The sequence below is a fragment of the Aspergillus aculeatus genome (genome assembly GCF_001890905.1).
Source record: "Aspergillus aculeatus ATCC 16872 unplaced genomic scaffold ASPACscaffold_15, whole genome shotgun sequence".
Taxonomy (NCBI): domain Eukaryota; kingdom Fungi; phylum Ascomycota; class Eurotiomycetes; order Eurotiales; family Aspergillaceae; genus Aspergillus; species Aspergillus aculeatus.
The window spans coordinates 333729-351890 of record NW_017962990.1 but is presented as its reverse complement, the minus strand read 5'-3'; the positions used below and the strand labels follow the sequence as shown (position 1 = coordinate 351890).

Here is an 18162-nt window from a genome sequence, read left to right as displayed (position 1 = left end):
TGGCATACGTGCTTTGTTCGTGTGGGAGTTGGTGGGAAACGCGCGTATTCGGAAGGTGCGTGGTGTTCGAGAGGTGCATAGGAGACCTACTCTAGATGTAGTGCTTTTGCCGTGCACACATGAGGAACAGTGATACCTCACATATCATGGTAAATTTCTAAAAAAAAAACGCCCGAAAGATAAGTCCGCAGAGCTGGCTGGCTGATAACACTAACAGGGTACACGGAAACCGGAACTAGATGCCTACAATCCTCTATTTTGCGGCAGAGCACTGAGTTTTGAGCGAGGAGGAGGGCAGAAATGAGGCTATGTGTTTAATGGCCTCAACCTCTAGTCATATGACAGTGCAGTACAACAAACACGCTTTCACTACTTCAGAAGCGACTCCAAGTCCGCCACCCTGGTGGCCTTATCATCGAGCTTCTTCTTCGTGGACGTCTCACGGAACGCCGCCAGCATCAGCTTGCGCTTCGTGTCCTGGATCGCCAGCACACGGTCCTCGATACTGTCCTCCATGACCAGGCGCCAGACCGTGGTCTCACGCTTCTGGCCCAGCCGGTAGACACGGTCCACGGCCTGGTCTTCGATGGCGGGCGCCCACCAACTGTCGGCGAGGATGGCCTGGTTGGCGGCAACAAGGTTCAGACCGACGCTGCAGACGCTCAGACTGGCGAGCAGGACGGTGCATTCGGGGTCGGTGGAGAAGCGGGTTGTGGAGTTGTCGCGCGCGAGGGAGTTCATCTTGCCGTCGATACGCGCGAAGCCGATCCCGTGGCGTTGGAGGTGGGGCTCCACCAGATCTAGGAACGAGGTCCACTGGCTGAAGACCACAGTTTTGGTGTCGGCAGCCTGGCCCTTCGCGGTGAGGATCTTGACCAGGGCTTCGATCTTACTGCTGGGGTTGTCGGGGTCGGCGACGACGGTGTCCGTGCTTTCACCCATCTCCGCGGCGGGGGAAACGAGCGTTGTTGTGTCTTCGATGTCGGCGCGACACATGGGGCACTTGTGTTGGCGGTCGATCACTTCTTCGATGCACTTCCGGCAAAAGGCGTGAGCGCAGGCGGTGATCACGGGCTGTTCCTGCTGTATGGGGTCGAGACAGACGGGGCAGGAATCTTGACTTTCAATGCGGATTTGCAGGACGTCTTGGAGCGCTTTGATGTTCTCTGGGGTCAAGGGAACGACCTTATTCTTCTCGAGGAACTCCGCTAGTTTGTCAATGCGGTTCTTGCAAAGCGCCCAGTGGTTGCAAACTTGTCGCAGACGGAGGATGACTTCGAGAAGGTGAGAATATGTGGCGCCGCCTTTGTCCTTCGATTTGAAATCTATGAGCATGCCTTGCGCCTCAGACCTGGGAATTGTTAGTGAGCCGGAGACAGTGGGGAAGAAAGCCCGGTGGTGAGACATACTGGAACATGTCATATTTCTCTTGCTCGTGCGCATGGAATTTGATACGTAGGACACGGGAAGTGAGCGGAGGAAGACGCAAATTCACGAAGTTCATGTCCTTCCGACGGCGCAAGCAGAGTGTGCTCATCAGAGCTTGTAGTAGCAAACGAGCATTGGGATCTTCAGACATAAGAGGCCGAACGAGAACGCTGTTGAACACAGACATGTCCTCAAGGCCACCGGTGAGTCGGAGGAAGCGAACTTGGGAGTAAAGGTCCTTGAGGGTATTCACGATAGGGGTTCCTGTGAGCGTCCAGCGCGAGTCTGCCCTCAGGTTACACGCCGCAATAGAACCTTTAGAACGTGGATTGCGAATTGTATGTCCCTCATCAAGGACTACACGACGCCATTGGAGCGAGAATAGCCCCTTCTTCGGAGGCGCTTTGGCGTTCGGGTTGTACTCCATAGCCAAAGCACCATAGCTTGTGATGACGATATCATACTGATCGAGGTTGGCGGCCTCCTTCTTCCCTGGACCATGGTAGACATGTACCTTAGGGGCTCGGTCGCTGTGAGTGTGATCCTGTGCTTGGTTCTTCCAATTGCTCATCACGCCCACTGGGGAGATAATCAAAGTGGTTTTGGAGGAGGCTGGAGTCTTGGGCTGGGAGTTTGCGAGGATCAAAGAGATGATCTGAATCGTCTTGCCAAGGCCCATGTCATCAGCCAGGATACCACCACTGGCCAGAGGCGGCGCCTGTGAGGTAGAGTAATTGGTAGCGATGTTGGTGAATTTGTTGCCATTTCTCTTCCACAATTGCACCACCTCCGCAGATCCAGCTGCAGGAAGTACCGGGTTCTCCTGAGCAATCATCCAAGCCAACCCCTGGCGCTGATACGGTAGAAGCTGTGTCGCTAGAGCCTCTGGATTTTCGGCCATTGGCATCTTTTCTAAGTCAGCTTCTTTGATGCCAAAGTCTTCGTTCACTTGTCCGATATCACGAGGGTTGAAGGTGCTGCTTTGTCCAATGAGCTCTTCAAGGCTTTCCTGGTTCTCAAGACTCAGGTCACCTTCCCCGGAGTAGAGATTTGAGTAGCCCATATTACTTGAAAGCTGCCACTCCTCATCCTTTTTGCTCTTTGCCATGGCACGAGCCAGCTTGGCCGCTTGCTTCTCGGCCTTCTCACGCTCTTTCTGTCGTTTGCTCTCCTCCCGTTCCCTTTGTCTGATGGCATTCAACGGCAGCCTGTCCGCTTCCATCCTGCTTTTAAGAGCGTGTCTGAGCTCAGGATTACCCGGGCCATAGAGTCTCAGCACGACGGGACAGTCGTAAGCGCCAATGACACCTGTCAGCATGCCTTCAATGAGCAAAGACCGCTCATCCTATATGCGAGGTTTTTAGCAGATCGCCAACGCCGGAGCTACACTCGCGTGTACAGCACTTTGAGCAGCGTACCAGATACTTTGCCAGCTTGGCTGCCATGGTTCTTGGAATGTGACCAATCTGGTTGCCCATCACGTTGTCAACTCGAATCGCGTTTCTATCGTACTGATTCGAAGGCTCTCGTTTGATGATCACATGCTCGCCAATGGTGGCATGCCCTCTGTAGTAGCGCACGCCCACAATCTTCGTGTTCAGGTCGCCGTAATGCAGCAACGAACCGGATTCCTCTACATCTTGACTGCTTTGAACCAGATCAGCAGCCTGGGCGTCGTCGTCCTCTTCATTTCCGGTGAAGGATTGCGATGCTTGGCCAAGAGGGACATAGGCTGTTTCCTCACCAAAGCGCTGCCCGAAGCTGGTACGCGCTGACTTGAAACGCGCATACGGGCTGCTGTCGGCGAAGTCAGTATGATCGATGCCCCGCTTCTCCGGATGAAGGCCCATGATAGAAATGGGTACCCGGCCAAGCGCCAGAGAACTTCCCGTGGTCGATGTTTCGAATTAAGGTGCTGATGTTATACACTAGTAGTATAGTGGAGTTGATCAATAGCAGTGATGGATCTCTCGCTTCGATGACGCGGGAAGACAACGCGCCCATGTGACCAATGAACATATAACATTGCCCCGGACACCCGCCAGTTGCCGATAGAGGAACATGATGTCAGTCTATCAACAGATCCAGCACTCTGTCTTCGACAAAGTACTCATACAAATTACGGAAGTGAATGTGGCAAGAACCCAATCATGAACTGGATAGATAAGATTCACTCAGATCCGAAAATATGCCAAATCTGCAGAACATTCCGCATATCGCTGACCTTCGTTTGGCAGCTTGTCTACTCCGCATAACGCACAGTTGGCAGATGGCAAGGAGCGCAGCAAGCAACAAGGGGGAGGGGTCATCACGCTTCTTAATGCATAGGAAATGCTAAGAAAAAAAAAAGAAACTCTAAAGGAATCAAAGAGAAAGACAGGGACTGAATCATGCCCCTTGCGTTGGCGAATCGATCACCGCCCACCTCGTAAGTCGGTGACGAACTATTGAGGGATCCGCCTTTTTTTTCCAGTCCCTTTGCCCCCGAGGGTCGATCCCACCACTTACCTCCGAATCTGCTGTCCCATAGCATTTTTTTGACCATGGATACATAGTATAACCTTTCTCCTATACATCTTGATTTACATTTCTACAATATATACAGTACGTACTCTGGTACAGTACCTTGTGGGGTTCAGCAATCCCACCGCTCTTGCCGTCGTTGCTTACCACCCACCGCTTCGTGTTCAGGCATGAATCTGAGGCAGTGTCGATTATTGGATTACTAAACAGCTTCAACTGCCAGTCGAATTGTTTCGCGTTTGTTCAAGACATCTTTTGCGCCACATATATATATATAGAGTACATCTTCTCTCGTGCTTGTCGTTTCTGATCGACTTGCGATCCTCCTATGGCCGCCACACCTCCCATTCCTTTCTACCGCCAACTCGTCGAAGACTACCATAGTCAGTACGAGTCGCTCATCCAGAATGGCGAGGCGAAGCCGGTTTTCCTATGGCAACTGATTGCCTTTCTCTTGCTTCCTGTCCCGGCGCTCCTGGTTCCGCGGCGCAAGGGCGGCCGCTATGTGCAGCTTTTCGTACTGGCTTGCATTTTCGGCACTGTCATCCACTTTCTGCGCCACCGACGCATGCTCCTGGGGGGCTACGGGTATATGGGCGGCTTGCTACCAGCATGGTGGCTCATCTGGTGCGCTGTCTGGCTGGCGTACAGAAACGCCGAGCGCGAATGTCAACGGATTGTCAGGACGAGGGTTTCCGCACCCTCGTCGGCAAAAGAAGGTTCCGCCACGCAGAGGGACAGGACGAACGCCACAGAGCACGCGCACCAGCAAAACGTCGAAAAGCTCGCATGGCAGCCGTATCCACAGGCACTGTCGCAGCGCCTGAGTTGGGTCCTAAGCTTGTTATTCGGCATGCGGGGACCTGAGTGGAACTGGCGCATCTCGTCGCTTGACCCCTTGCCCTCCTCAGTCCACGCACAGCTGAAAGCCAAAGATCCGTCCTTCCGTGCGGACGAGATAACGCAAGCAGGGGAGGAGCAGGCGGATACTGCTGCCATTCGGGCCCGTGTGCGCTCCGCCCTGATGCTCTGCATCAGATCCTATCTTACCCTGGATCTGATCAAGCTGCTCATGATCCGCGACACGTACTTCATGTACAACGGGAACATGGCCCTGGCGCCGCCCTACCCGTTCACCTCCCTCGCCGCCGTCCCCGGCCTGGTCCGGTTCTACCGTCTGGCGGTGACGGGCTTCGGCATCCACGCCGCGTTGGCCTTCGTGACCTCCTTCAACCCCCTCATCTTCGGGGGCCTGGCCCTCGCCTTCCCCCCCGCGGCCCGCGCCGTGAACCCCGTGCCCCTCGACGCGGCCTGGCTGTACGGTGACACCTTCGGCCCCTTCCTCCCCTCCATCCTCGACCACGGCCTCATCGGCTGCTGGAGCAAATGGTGGCACCAGCTCTTCCGCGTCGGCTTCACCTCCACGGGCCGCTGGCTCATCTCCCTCCTCCCCCTCCCCGCACACACCGTTACCCGTCCCGCCGTCCGCCAGCTGATTTACACCTTCGTCGCCTTCAGCCTCAGCGGCCTCGTGCACTCGTGCGGCAGCTATGCGCAGATCCTCGAGACGAGCCCCGCCCGCGGACCGTTCCGCTTCTTCATCCTCCAGGCCGTGGGATTCATCGTGCAGGGCGTCGGCGCGCACGTCCTGGTGGGCGCGAGGAAGCGAACCCTCCTGCCCCGGGGGTTGCGACGTGCCGCGAATTTGGTCTTCGCGGTCGGGTGGTTGTACCTCACGGCGCCGGTTATTGCGGATGATTTCGCGAGAGGTGGATTGTGGTTGACGGAGCCGTTGCCTGTGAGTCCGCTGCGCGGGCTGGGGATTGGGGTGAGAGAGGAAGATCGGGGGTGGTGGTGTTGGTCTTCCCCCTGGTTTCGGTATTGGGATGATGGGACGTATTGGGGCCGAGGGGTGCGGGTGGTATAATTTCCAGGGTTTGGATCAAGTTGGGCTAGCTGTTTGGCGTACATGGTACTTCTAGATAGATGACATAGATTTAGATCGATTGCAGACCGAGAACCGAGAACACATGAGTTTGGCTCATTTATCTGGGCTTCTCGTTATGTCAAATTCTCCTTACACTTTGACAAAAATTCGCCATTTAAGTCCGTCCGATCACGGCGACCAGACTGAATCGAAAACAGAATGCTTTTTGGTATCTCTCAAGCGTGCAGTGACCTATCCTAAACCGACCAACTAATACTGCTACTTCCTTCGTTTACTCATCCTCCTCCTCGTCATCCGTATCCGGATCGATGTTCAGGGTGGGCATTTCATCGTCACTGTGATCATCACCCGCTGTCTCGGCTGCGGCCACAACGGCACGCGGCTGAGGCGCCGAGGCCGAGGCCGAAGCCGAAGGTCCCGTCCTCGAAATAACAGGCTTAGGTGCAGCGGTCGCCGTGATGGAAGAAGCGGGAACAGAGATAGCAGCCGTGCCCGTGAATGTAGCAGGCGAAGCGGCACCCAGCGAAGGTTGAGCGAAGACCTTGGTTTCTTGAGACTCAACCCGGACCTTCTTGCTCTGCGCGCTCTCCGTCGCGATGGAAGGTGCAGGACTCTGCACCTCCGGTTCCTGCGCATAACTCCGCTTGTTTAGGGAGGGGCTGGAAGATGAAGGGGTCATTTCAACGTCCATCATATCCTGGTGAAGACTAGGGGTGGCAGAGGGCTTTAGGAAGCCGCTCGTTTCGATGGGTGCTTGGGGCGCGAGCACAGCGTCCGTCTCTTCGTCTTCTTCATCGTCATCATCGGCTACGCTATAGCCGTTGGCGCTGGGGCCGTTCACCAAGACGGGCATACGCGGGCGAATGAGAGCTTCTACTTCCATCTCCGTGGAATAGCTGCGCGCCAGGAAAGGCATGATACTTGTGCCTACGCCACGGCCTTGCATGTTAGCGAAGGGGTTGAGAACACTAGCCAACATTGCATTCTTGTCGGAGGTCATGATGATGGTTCGGTCGATCTCCGCGCGCAGGGCTGGGGTGATGAGCTCGGTCGAGGTGTGCGACAGGACAGCCACGAGAAGCTCAGATGAGGCCTGTCTGAGGTTTGCAAATGTGGGAGAGCTGCTCAGCTGACGCCCGGGCTTCAATCCAGGGTTCAAGAAGGAGTCCGCGTTCACGGTAGCCTGGCTGGACTTCGACTTCGACTTGGGGTCAGGCTTCTCCGTAGCCGCAGTCTGGGTGCTCGGAGGGGGCAACAGGTCGTGGCAGCAGGTACGAAGCACCGCTGTCAAAGAAGAGACACCTTGTTTGGTCATGCATGGACCCATGTGCGGTAGCAAGACGCGCACCAGGTCATAGACGGCCGTGCGGACTTCCCGACTGAACTTTTCAGCACGAAACACCCAAAGAGCTTGCTCCAAAATGGTCTGTGCCACAGGGATGACAGCCGTCCCAAATGATTTGACAAGATCGACGAGTAGCCTGAGACAAGCGGCATGGATCCGGGGCAGCTCCGTAAGCAGGTGCTCTCTTTCAGCTCGGCCAATCTGCTGGTTGGCTTGGATCTCGCCGTCAGACGGGTACGTTACCATATTCAAGCGTGCGCAAAGATCCAAGATCGAACCCAGGGGAATGATCACAGTGGATGCTGTAGCGGTATCCAGGAACTTGGAAAGCATGCGCAAAAGCACGACGAGCCGATTGATACCAGCAGGCAGGCCCTGCCAGCTAGCCAAGCCCAATGCGTCAGGCCCGTTTCCTACCTCCTGGCTATAGTTCTGCGGCATGGACTGTTGGCGTAACGCTGGGTCGACCGACTCCCACTGTTCCACGACTGCTCTCAAGACATAAGAGGACGTTGCATGAATAGAGGCAATTGTCATCCGGCAGGCGTTCTTCCATTCTTCGCCGGAGGTGTTCTTCGGGGCGCAGTTATGCAGAGAGACGAACAGCTGCTGCGCAATTTCCAAAATTGGCTCAGGATACGTGGGCTCAGTCGAGCCAATGATGGCCTGGAGGACACTGTGAATCTGCGCCGTGAAGGGTCGGAAAATTGTCGGGTGCCTTGCAATCAGCTCCGCGAATGAATTGAGAACAATGTCCACGAAAGGGGTATTGGGCTTCAGCTTCCGAGTGGGCTCAGAGGATGGCTTGATGGAAATCAAGTTCAAGGCGGCGGTGATAAAGCCAGGGAGAGACGGCGTTGTGATCTCGCGGACGAGGGTCGGGTATTGGTAGGTCAGGTGGAAGATCCTTGTCAAGGTGATGATGGCCATTTTCTTCGTAGAAACAGGATCGGGTTTCTTAAAATAGACAAGAAAATGCAATCAATAACCACGGTAGCATAGAGTTAGAGAGAGGACTTCTTACGTTCAAGATCGCGATAAGGCCGCGGACAAACGGTTCGCATCCACGAAGAACCTCCCATTGACCGGCTTCCACCAACGCCTTGACAAGAACCACTGCTGTCCAGCGTCCTTCAACGCTTCGATCCTGCAGTAGACTGACCAGTCGCGTCATAAGCTTATGAATTTGGACCGCATTGTCCGAGTCCGACTTGGACTTCTGACTCTGCGGAGCAGACAAAAGCTCCCCGCAATTGCTTAGTGAAGCTGCGAGACATGAGGCGAGCGGAGGCAACTGCTTGACGGGGATATTGGTCAGGCGGTGGTTGACCGCATGAAGTGACATTGCCATATAAGCCATAGTGAGCGACAGCGACCGACCCTTGCAGCACGAAGCGAGCAAGAAGCAATTGAAGTGCGAAGGTCGCAAAGTTGAGAAGACTAGGTTTGTGTTTCTGTTCTCCAAATTGAGTCTAGGAAATTTTTTAGGTGAAGCTCCGCCTGGGCCGCGGAACGGTAAGGTAAAAAAAAACACAATACACATTATATTACCGGGAGCGGGTCTCCTTTCCCCTAATCGGCCGGCGGGTTGATGATCGCTGGCGTCAGTTCAATCTTGATTCCGCTCCACTACCACCACCTTTAACTAAACTACTGCTGCCTCCGAGGGGGCATTCCATTCATTCTTGATTATTTGCATTGTTATGAGCCTGTCTGCCTGTCTGCCTGTCTTTTCTCTTTCTTTCTCTCCCCTCCATTCTTGCTATCTTCCCCCTCTTCATCCGTGTCTCACCTAGCTCAATCATGACGGTATGTAGCGACAAACACACCCGGCTCAGCCACACCCCCTCACTCCCGCTCAAAACAGACATTTTACTGATTACCTGTCTCCGTACGGTAGGGCCGAGAATCCGATAAGGGGCATCGCTACATCTCTGCCCTGGAAAATGCGCGCTGCCAGGACAAATGGGATGAGGTTCCTGAATTGATTCGCAAAGTGACCAAGCATGCTCCGCAAAAGACATGTAATGCCAACTTGCCCTTCGCACCATGATTATCACTAGCCGGAAGATAAGTTGACGAGTGTCGCTCTCTCAGGTCTCCTGGAGGTTGCCAGCGCAGAATACCAAATCGCATCGCATATCCAGAAAGAAGCATCAACTCCCCGGTCGACCTCCACCTCTTCCAGCCTCCATGAATTAGTCCCGTCCCTCCTATCTACGGTCAATCGAGCAGAAGGACCCAAACAGGAGGTGTTTCAAGCACAAGTTTGCCTGGGTTGGGTGCACTGGACACTGAATGAACCAAGCTTAGCAACATCTCGATTTCCGGACAATTTCACTGAAACAATCCATGACCTCGAAAGTGCGGGGGAAGAGCTCTCCCCGTGGACGCAAGCCTGCCTTGTTAAAGCATGCTATTTGAAAGGTGCGTCCTTTCACTGCGGATAGATTCAAATACTGTCGTGCAATGCGCTAATACATGCATAGCTGCCTCGCAACGCATGGTGTCGGACGCCGGTGATGCCCTGGAAACTCTCGAATCGGTCACACCGTGGCTGAATAACCACTTGCAGGGTTCCACATTGAGCAACCCTCAATTTCTCTACTGGTCGGAGAAGCTTTTGGCTGAAGGCGCCTTCATCACCGCCGAAGATGCTCTCCGCGACATTGCCGCTACCGATGCGCAAACCGTGACGACTGCTCTGGGATTTCTCCGACTGTGGGCTTCTCATCCTAATAGCAAGCAAGCGACTGCTTCTCAGACAGTGCATACGAACAATTCTACTGAAGCAGTACTCCGGTCATCACTTTGGAAGTCGTATTACCAGCTCCTAACGGCGATTCTGCGACATGGAGTGCCATATAGCCCTTCCACCAACGGACCTGAACGCCCACAATTGGCTAGCGAAATCCGACGCGTAGAAGCTGTCTACGAGGCGAATCTTCTTCGTGAGACGAAGTTCCCTTCCGCCAATTCCAACAACCCACCGGTTGAAGAATGGGTTGAAGAAGTGATATCCAACTGGCAGGTGCTTGGTGGGCCCGACTGGACGGATGAAGAGCTCGGGGAAGGAGGTCAAAATGCTGTCGGCAGAAACGTCCTCGATGTATGTTTTCACCATGGAACCAGGGGCGACAGGGCTACAAAGCAAACGACCAAGCATACTAACTCTGTCGTAACAGATCCTTTATCGTGCTGCGACCAAGACGTATCATTCGCACTTGATTCTTCGACGTCTATTTCATGTTCATTGTGCCTTGGGTGACTCTGTTCTTGCTATCAAAGCGCTTGACTCCTACATAGAAATTGTGACTAGTGCTAAAGAAAGGGCCGAGAAAGGGGCGGAGTCCGGAGAATTGGAGAATGATGGTAACCTGCTTCGCACCATCGCGGAGGGCGTAACCATGCTGTGCTGCTTCGGTTCCGACAAAGAAGCCGAAAAAGCAAGAGACCTAACAAAGTTACTGAAGAAGTTTGTCGCAAAGCATGTCCAAGAAAACAAAGACCAGGAGAACGGTGCTATCGTTATCATACAACAAACGAACTCAGCTAGCTCCCAGGTGGTTTCGCTGCTGGATCTTGCCGCAGCTTATAGAGGTATTGGCATAGGGCTAGCCAACTGGGCTTACTGGACGCCCTTTACTGAGGACCGCGACGATATTCGCGCAGAGGCAATTGATTACCTTGACAAAAGTTTGGCACCGGAGCTTGAAGACGAACTTAATCGGTCCTCGCTTTACACTCTAGCTCTGTTGTTGGCCGAAAACAGGGACATCGATAATGCTGTTGAGTATGTCCGGTCGGCCTTGACATCAAATCCACAGCCACGAGCCGGATCGGCCGACTTTACTCGCGAACGGGAACTTGTTCCCCTTTGGCATCTACTCGCTCTGCTTCTTAGTGCGAAGGAAGATTTCGACATTGCCGAGCGCTCCTGTGAAGCCGCTTTTGAGCAGTTTCCTGCTACAATTACCTCCTTAGCTCACAGCGACAGACGGCCACAGAAGAATAATCATAACTTCCAGGAGCAGGCAGTCACTGGGTTGACCCATGCTCTGATAGATCAATTGCGTGACAGGGAGAAGGAACGCATCATTGAGACTCGCATGACGCAGCTCGCATTCGTTGAGCTCCTCGAGGGGCCCGAGAACGCTTTGAACCACAGCGAACAGCTTCTCAGCCTTTTTGCCACCTTATTCGGATCGTTGAGCCTTGAAACGGAAACAAAACCTAGTAATGCACCGGCTGACCATCTTGCACCACCTAAGAGCTCTGCTGGAACAGTGAAGAGTCTCCGGGGAAGTATCTTTGGACGGCACCGTGGACATCGTGCGAGAGGAGAAACTGCTCCTGAATTAAAGGCCGATGGCCATGCACTCCCTCACCCTGATCGCGGTGATACGGCACCCGCCATACAAGTCACTAACGATGCTTCCGCCGCAAAGCAAGCCGTTGCAGGGTCTGGATCTCGGAAAGTGCGATCTAGGAGCAATACCCTCCAGAAACCGGATGGCATGCAAAACCAGGATCATTCTCAAGTGATCGGCAAGAACGCAGCTCAGGCTGGTCCTGATGCTGCGCCCCAGCCGCCCTCTCCAGATATGGTTCGAATGGCAGTCACTGATACAGCTGCTCAACCGTCAACCGCCCGACAGCCGCTGGGGTCCATACCTCATAATATCAAGCACAATCAACAACCCCCTCCAATTGGACACCCTAATCAGCCGCCTGTACAGGACACTCGACTACCTCTATCCTACGCATTTGACTCACCCACCAGAGCTGTGACCAAGGTTCCACCAGTTCAATCCCAGAAGCACGCTCTCTCTATACTTGTCAACATCTGGCTACTTATTGCTGGACTCTATCGTCGCGCGTCATCGTTTGACGACGCACACGAAGCATGCGAAGAAGCGTCCAAGCACATCACGCAATTCGAGAGCCTTGTGGCTTCTCAGGAATCATCCGCACGAGCGTTCCGTGAACGGGGATGGGGCTGTCCCAAGAGCTGCCAGGACCTCTGGGCCGACCTTTACGCAGAGCGGGGTCTTCTGTCAAACGCACAGGAGCGTCCACATGAAGCCATGGAACACTTTGAGAAGGCTCTTCGACATGAACTGAATCATCCGAAAGCCACGATCGGCCTATCCAACCTACTACTCGACATCTTCGATCGAAAAATCCCTCTGGAGCCTCCAAGACCAGGCATTGAACTCGACCCCTCCACGTTTCCTCTGTCCTCCCCTCTCAGCCAGCCCAGAAAGCAATCAAACCATGCTGGCGTAACTCTTCCCACGGATGCAAAGGCAGAGTCTGCTGAGGCTGAAAAGGAGGAAGAGCCTCAACTTCTCAACCGCATCGCAGCGCGGGAGCGAGCCTTTGGCCTGCTATCCGGGTTGACAAAATTAGGCAGCTCTTGGGACAACAGTGAAGCTTGGTATGCACTCTCTCGGGCATATGAAGCAGGGGGGCAGACTGAAAAACTGAAAGAGGTGCTCTGGTGGTGCATCGAATTAGAAGATCGCCGTCCCATTCGACACTGGTCCAGCATCGGCTCTGGTATATATGTACTTTGAATGTGTGTATCTAGGTCTACGGCAAGCGCTAATTTTCCTTTTCCTTTGCTGGTTCACTTAATATGATACCTCGGTGATCTTGGTGTATAGACGAGAACAACTATATAGAGCTTGCAAGTGGAAGAGACATAGACTAACTGGGGAAACTGTTAATAGTTTTGAAGTGGAAAACAAGACATCTTTATGTACACATCAAGTCCAAGGCATGGAACAATAGAGCTAGGTGATCTTAGATCTACCGGGGAGCCGCAACGGGGGTCCAAGCAGAGTACTTAGGGCGGGTGCTGAAAACATCGGATTAGTACACCAGTTCATTCACGCAGGTTACAGCCGGAGTTAACTCACGTCGAGTAGGTCTTGAAAGCAGCGCGGCTCAGGGTCAGGGTGGGTCTGTGTTCAGGCAGCTCCCAAGCGCGGACGCCAGTCTGCAGGGCCCTGTCTACTGTAGGGGGGGCATCGACCATGTAGGAGATCCAAGCGTGCCTGAAATCGGAGTCAGAGATGAGGTCGCGCCGCTGCAGTCTCGAGTCAAGAAAAGCCAGATACTCACCATCCGGGCTCGATCTGAGAAGGGTCGTATTCATGCTCCTTGTAATCCACCCAGCGCGTACGGACTAGACGACCGTCAACAAAAGCTTTTCGACAGGATCAGCTTCCGACTTCACTCACGAGGAAGCTCTTCCTCCATGTTCTCGTAGAACTTGTTTCCGTAACGATCAGTGCCAATCAAGGTACCGGCCTTGGTGTCACCTGCAGAGCCATTGCGTCAGACATTTATTTCTTGCGGCTGTATTCCTTCCTCAGCGCGGCGAACTTACCAATGTACTATTTTCGTCGAAGAAATCAAACACAGCGTCAGTGCCTTATCCATCCAAATCCATCATCTCCGGCTCTCCGAGGGGTACATACGTTCATCTGGTGGCCATATTCCTGTGCGAAGATGGAAGTTAGCAAGGAGGTCCTATGAAGCAATTGTGGGCAGCTCGATTCTCACCTTGAAGCCAATACGCCGCAAGTTGCGCAGCGTACGAAGAATAGTCGACATTTTGAGAAGATGTGTAGGGAGTCGTCAAGCGCCAATGGACTGGACCAAAGCAAGCAGGTGGTTTCGTCGGCGTCGTCGTCGACTCCGTCTTCTTGCATCGCCGGCGGGAGTTGCCCGCCCGCCCGATCCGGTTTAGCGTGATTGGCTGGTGTTTGCGGCGTTTGCACACCCCGTTGCTGTCTGTTCTGTTATCTTTCCCGATTCCCGCTCGCGACAGCCCCAATTGTCCTCCGGATTCCCCGGTTCTCTTGTTTTCTGTTGCCAGAACAGATTTGAAGGATGTTCGGACGGATTGGGGGCAATGCCCTTCGGTGTGCGGCGCGCCGACCCGCTGCGCGGAGGAATCTTCTTTGTGAGCGCAGATTCTCGGCCCATTCCTCTCATGCCAGCGCCCATTCGACTGTGCCCTCGGCCGCTTCGCCGTTGGGCAGTATTACCACCGAGCTGGATCGGATTTCACCTTGCTTCGAGATCAGTGCCGAGAGGATTGAAATCCTGGACTCCCCTGCCAGCTTCTACAGCACCCTTAAGGTATGATTGGACAATCGAGTCAAGTCAGGATTGGATGCGCCAGAGGAGAGCGTGGAGGGACTAAGATCAAGACATTTCCGTATATATAGAGCAAGATCCGCAACGCCAAACGACGCATCTACCTCTCGACCTTGTACATCGGCAAGACTGAGCATGAGTTGATTGCAACTCTGGACCAAGCGCTGCGGGAAAACCCCGACCTCAAGGTCTCCATTCTCACCGATTGCCTTCGAGGAACCCGCGAGTCGCCGGACCCCTCATGCGCATCGCTCCTCGCTTCGCTCGTTACAAACCATGGACCTGAACGTGTCGAAATCCGAATGTTTCATACTCCAAACTTGACGGGTCTCAAGAAGAAATGGATCCCCCGCAGGATCAATGAGGGATGGGGTCTGCAACACATGAAGCTGTATGGCTTCGACGATGAGATCATCCTCTCAGGGTATGCTATATGTGATCCTGACGTGCACAAGCCCAATTACTGATTGCAAGCGTAGCGCAAATCTGTCCAACGACTACTTCACGAACCGCCTGGATCGATACCACGTCTTCAGCTCGAAAGAGCTCGCTGACTACTATGCCAGCATCCACCACGCCGTCTGCAGTCTCAGCTTCCAAGTGCTCCCGGATCCGCACAACGCCGCCGGATACCTCTTGGACTGGCCGAAGGCCAATGGTGCTCCCTGCCCTCTGGACGACCCGCAGAAGTTCATCGCGTATTCCTCGACATTCCTAAAGCCCTTCTTCCAGCCCAACATCGACACCAAGAAAGCACTTGAGCCCAAGACTTCCACTCATGCCTACGTCTACCCGGTGGCCCAGTTCACCTCCCTGTTAAATCCAGACACCTCGACGGAATTCCCAGCCGTCACCTCCATCCTCCGTCTCCTCTCGACCTCTACCGCTTTCTCCGGTGCCCGCTGGCTCTTCACAGCGGGGTACTTCAACATCCACCCTGTCCTCTCCTCCCTCTTGATTGCCAGCACCTCGCCGTCACACACCGCGATCAGCACCCGCGGGACCGTGCTCACAGCCTCCCCGTGGGCCAACGGCTTCTATGGGTCCTCGGGTATTTCCGGTATGCTCCCCGCGGCATATACGCATCTCTCCGCCAAGTTCCTCGACCAGGTGGCATTGGCCAAGCGCACGGATTCCGTCCAGCTCAAGGAATGGCGCCGAGGCACCGTCGGGGAGCCTGGTGGTTGGACCTACCACGCCAAGGGTCTGTGGATTACCCTGCCCCGGGAGGAATATCCCAGCTTGACATTTGTCGGCAGCAGCAACTACACCAAGCGCAGCTACAGTCTGGATCTGGAAGTGGGTGCCGTGGTCGTTACGGGAAACCAGACGCTCAAACGCCGACTCGGCGCCGAGACGGACTGGCTACAGAAGAATTCCAAGGCCATCTCTCGAGAGGATCTGCGGCGCACGGAACGGCGGGTGAGCTGGAAGGTTCGTCTGGCCATGTGGATCACTGAGAAGGTGGGAGGGGCTTTTTAGAGATGATAGACTTTTTGTATACCCCCTTTTCGGCACTTGATGTATGTATATGTATAAATGATGCCGTCCACTGTATAATGATTACATGAACTATTATGCGGGTGTGTTGCCTATGTATGCATCCGGCCATTTTTAGGGTCTGTGTGAAAAGCGACCGATGAAGACTTTTTGTGTTGACGTCTATCTACCATGCAAGGTGGGAAATATTCAAACAAAACCGTAAACCGAGACGCCTTATGTGAGAGAAAGCCCGCAAATCTTTTATTTTTCCAGCCAGAACATGCCATGGGTAAAAGGTATCGTCGCAATCGTTGAAAGCATGTGCACACACACACGCAGTAGCAGCCATGAGAGAAAAATCGCCCTGCCCCCCTAAATCCACCACCTTACTTTACGCCCGTCCAGGGACTCGTCCCGAAGAACCCAGACGCGCCGGGCCCAAGCCCTGGCGCACCTCATCCAGCATGCGGATGCCGATGGCCTCGTTGCCGTGCTTACCGCGCTTGTACTTGACACCCTTGCGCTTGGCCTGGGACCCGGTGTTGTCATCCCAGCCGGCGAGGAAGTCATCCATGACCGAAGTGAAGTTGTGGCGGGGGTTGACCGTCTGCCCATTGGCATCGACCAGACTGGGGGCCTCGGAGATGGCCGACATGCCGGTCATGGCAGTCATGCCGGTCATGCCACTGACCATGGACATGCTGTCGTCGAACTCATCCTCCTCGTCCAGCGCATACAGCTGCTCCACGCGATCGAAGCGATCGTCCAGCAGCCGGTGGCCCTCGGTGCGCGCCAGGGCCGATGAGGTCATCGAGTACGCCGAGGGGTTCGTCAGGGCACCCTTGCGCTTCTTGCGACGGATCGGCGTGCCGCCGACCGTGAACACCGTCGACGCCAGCGTGCTCTGCTGCTCGGAGGGCACGACACTAGGGGCGGCGGCGGGCACGGCGGGCTTGGCGACGCCGGCCTTGACGTCCTTCTTGAACTTGGCGAACTCGCGCATCCAGCCCTGATCCTCGGGGTGCATGTCCGGCGCCGGGGCGTCATGTTCCGGCATCATCTCCTCCGCATCGCCGCCGGCCCCGGCTGCAGCTCGTTTTTCGTACTGCGCCTTAGCGGCCGTCGTGTCCGTCTGCACGGGCGCCTTCTCCGTCGCGTCCGACTCCCACCCCTCATCATCTTCTTCATCGAAATCATCGTAAAGGGTATCCTCCCAGTCGCCCTGGTCCATCTCCTCCGCCCGCGTGGTCAACTGCCCGAACAGATCGTCATCGTCCGCCTCGTCGACGTACTCCTCATCCTCCAGCGCCTCTAGCACCTCGCGCAGCCGCGGGTCCATGTTCGGCTGGAAGCCCGCGATCGCATCCGGCACGTTCTGCTGGTCCTGGTAGGTGGGCTTCCGCGAGAACGCCGTTGCCGTCGACCGCATCTCGCTGGGCGCGTAGCTGCCCCCGAACTCACTACTCTGCCCGTCGTCTAGCGACACCTGCCGCAGCGCATCCTCCAGCTTCATTTTGCCCTTGTTGCCTGAGGCGGCCTGGTTGTTCTTGGCCTCGACGAAGTGCGCGTCCCCGGCGCCAGTCCCCAGCTCTCGCAGGTGCTGCATGTAGTCATATTTGGTGTCGTCGTAGAAAATGCCGTAGTTGGCCGCCTCGCCTTCGTTCTTGCGGACGGCGCCGGGGCCGAATTGCTGGGTCAGCGTCGCCAGGTTCTGGCCCCGGTGGGCGTCGGCGGCGGCGCTGCTGGTAGGGGCAGGGCCGGACACCGGAGCGAGCACGCGGTCGTCGGCGCTGGGGTCGTGGATGAGAGGGTCATGTTGGGAGCGGTGGAAGAGTTGGTAGGTGGTTGCGTTTTTCTTGTCGCTGGAGATGGGTGGGTTAGTGCTTGGATTAACCGGTCCCAGACAGGGGGAGAAAAACTTACATCCACTGCTTCCGGGGAGGCATTTTTAGCGGTAGGTCGTCCGAGGACAAGCGTTGGAATTGGGATGATTGGAGAATAATCGAAAGATGCAAGCTTTGGGCGTTGGGCGAAAATTCAAGAAATTCGTGGGGGAGATAAAGTCACGTGGGTGTGCTTATCGAGGACCCGGTGGGTGCGCAATGCGATGGGCTCTATACAAATACACGTTGTAGACTACAGGAGATGTAGTGGTCTTGAGTTCTTGATGTAGACTCAATCCTCCAATTGAACTTTCGGTCTGCTTTTCTCAGCATTCGACTTCCACTCTTGTTGCTGATGCTGCAGAGACCATAAAAAAAAA

The 18162-nt window shown here is 54.9% G+C and overlaps 7 protein-coding genes across 7 annotated transcripts; 3 read left to right on the top strand and 4 right to left on the bottom strand.

Moving 5' to 3' along the window:
- Positions 1-97: 97 nt before the first annotated feature.
- On the bottom strand, positions 98-3319 carry ASPACDRAFT_81026 (DEAD/DEAH box helicase). Its single transcript, XM_020205776.1, has 3 exons — positions 2847-3319; positions 1410-2773; positions 98-1351 (listed from the first exon to the last, which is right to left on the bottom strand). Exons 1-3 carry the CDS (start codon positions 3276-3278, stop codon positions 370-372), a joined length of 2778 nt encoding a protein of 925 aa, XP_020053142.1. The 5' UTR covers positions 3279-3319; the 3' UTR covers positions 98-369.
- Positions 3320-4279: 960 nt separating this feature from the next.
- On the top strand, positions 4280-5878 carry ASPACDRAFT_46326 (wax synthase family protein; the record flags this gene model as incomplete). The annotated part of the gene is made up of 1 exon (XM_020201765.1): positions 4280-5878. The coding sequence occupies one exon, from the start codon at positions 4280-4282 to the stop codon at positions 5876-5878; it is 1599 nt and encodes a 532-aa protein (XP_020053141.1).
- A 292-nt stretch (positions 5879-6170) lies between these two features.
- On the bottom strand, positions 6171-8604 carry ASPACDRAFT_54189 (RIX1/PELP1 family protein; the record flags this gene model as incomplete). The annotated part of the gene is made up of 2 exons (XM_020202846.1): positions 6171-8201; positions 8269-8604. The coding sequence occupies 2 exons, from the start codon at positions 8602-8604 to the stop codon at positions 6171-6173; spliced, it is 2367 nt and encodes a 788-aa protein (XP_020053140.1).
- A 391-nt stretch (positions 8605-8995) lies between these two features.
- Positions 8996-12958, top strand: ASPACDRAFT_81025 (putative filamentation protein (Rhf1)). The gene is made up of 5 exons (XM_020205775.1): positions 8996-9053; positions 9145-9268; positions 9342-9671; positions 9734-10353; positions 10430-12958. The coding sequence occupies exons 1-5, from the start codon at positions 9048-9050 to the stop codon at positions 12821-12823; spliced, it is 3474 nt and encodes a 1157-aa protein (XP_020053139.1). The 5' UTR covers positions 8996-9047; the 3' UTR covers positions 12824-12958.
- Positions 12959-13058: 100 nt separating this feature from the next.
- ASPACDRAFT_33513 (complex I NDUFA12 subunit family protein) lies at positions 13059-13868 on the bottom strand (the record flags this gene model as incomplete). The annotated part of the gene is made up of 6 exons (XM_020199961.1): positions 13059-13107; positions 13169-13306; positions 13374-13437; positions 13493-13573; positions 13729-13753; positions 13818-13868. The coding sequence occupies 6 exons, from the start codon at positions 13866-13868 to the stop codon at positions 13059-13061; spliced, it is 408 nt and encodes a 135-aa protein (XP_020053138.1).
- Positions 13869-14113: 245 nt separating this feature from the next.
- ASPACDRAFT_81024 (CDP-diacylglycerol--glycerol-3-phosphate 3-phosphatidyltransferase) lies at positions 14114-16019 on the top strand. Its single transcript, XM_020205774.1, has 3 exons — positions 14114-14399; positions 14489-14841; positions 14897-16019. Exons 1-3 carry the CDS (start codon positions 14148-14150, stop codon positions 15897-15899), a joined length of 1608 nt encoding a protein of 535 aa, XP_020053137.1. The 5' UTR covers positions 14114-14147; the 3' UTR covers positions 15900-16019.
- Positions 16020-16290: 271 nt separating this feature from the next.
- ASPACDRAFT_34059 (ribosome biogenesis protein LTV1) lies at positions 16291-17845 on the bottom strand (the record flags this gene model as incomplete). The annotated part of the gene is made up of 2 exons (XM_020200012.1): positions 16291-17761; positions 17823-17845. 2 exons carry the CDS (start codon positions 17843-17845, stop codon positions 16291-16293), a joined length of 1494 nt encoding a protein of 497 aa, XP_020053136.1.
- Between the last annotated feature and the right edge of the window lie 317 nt (positions 17846-18162).

Bases quoted from the DNA above. Each gene is read 5' to 3' on its own strand.
- ASPACDRAFT_81026 (XM_020205776.1), bottom strand. From the start codon at position 3,278: ATGGGCCTTCATCCGGAGAAGCGGGGCATCGATCATACTGACTTCGCC. The intron at 2,774-2,846 runs GTACGCTGCTCA...CCTCGCATATAG, and splicing joins CCAAGCTGGCAAAGTATCTG to GATGAGCGGTCTTTGCTCAT. The intron at 1,352-1,409 runs GTATGTCTCACC...AACAATTCCCAG, and splicing joins GAGAAATATGACATGTTCCA to GTCTGAGGCGCAAGGCATGC.
- ASPACDRAFT_81024 (XM_020205774.1), top strand. From the start codon at position 14,148: ATGTTCGGACGGATTGGGGGCAATGCCCTTCGGTGTGCGGCGCGCCGA. The intron at 14,400-14,488 runs GTATGATTGGAC...CCGTATATATAG, and splicing joins GCTTCTACAGCACCCTTAAG to AGCAAGATCCGCAACGCCAA. The intron at 14,842-14,896 runs GTATGCTATATG...TTGCAAGCGTAG, and splicing joins GATGAGATCATCCTCTCAGG to CGCAAATCTGTCCAACGACT.
- ASPACDRAFT_81025 (XM_020205775.1), top strand. The intron at 9,269-9,341 runs GTAATGCCAACT...TCGCTCTCTCAG, and splicing joins GCATGCTCCGCAAAAGACAT to GTCTCCTGGAGGTTGCCAGC. The intron at 10,354-10,429 runs GTATGTTTTCAC...CTGTCGTAACAG, and splicing joins TCGGCAGAAACGTCCTCGAT to ATCCTTTATCGTGCTGCGAC.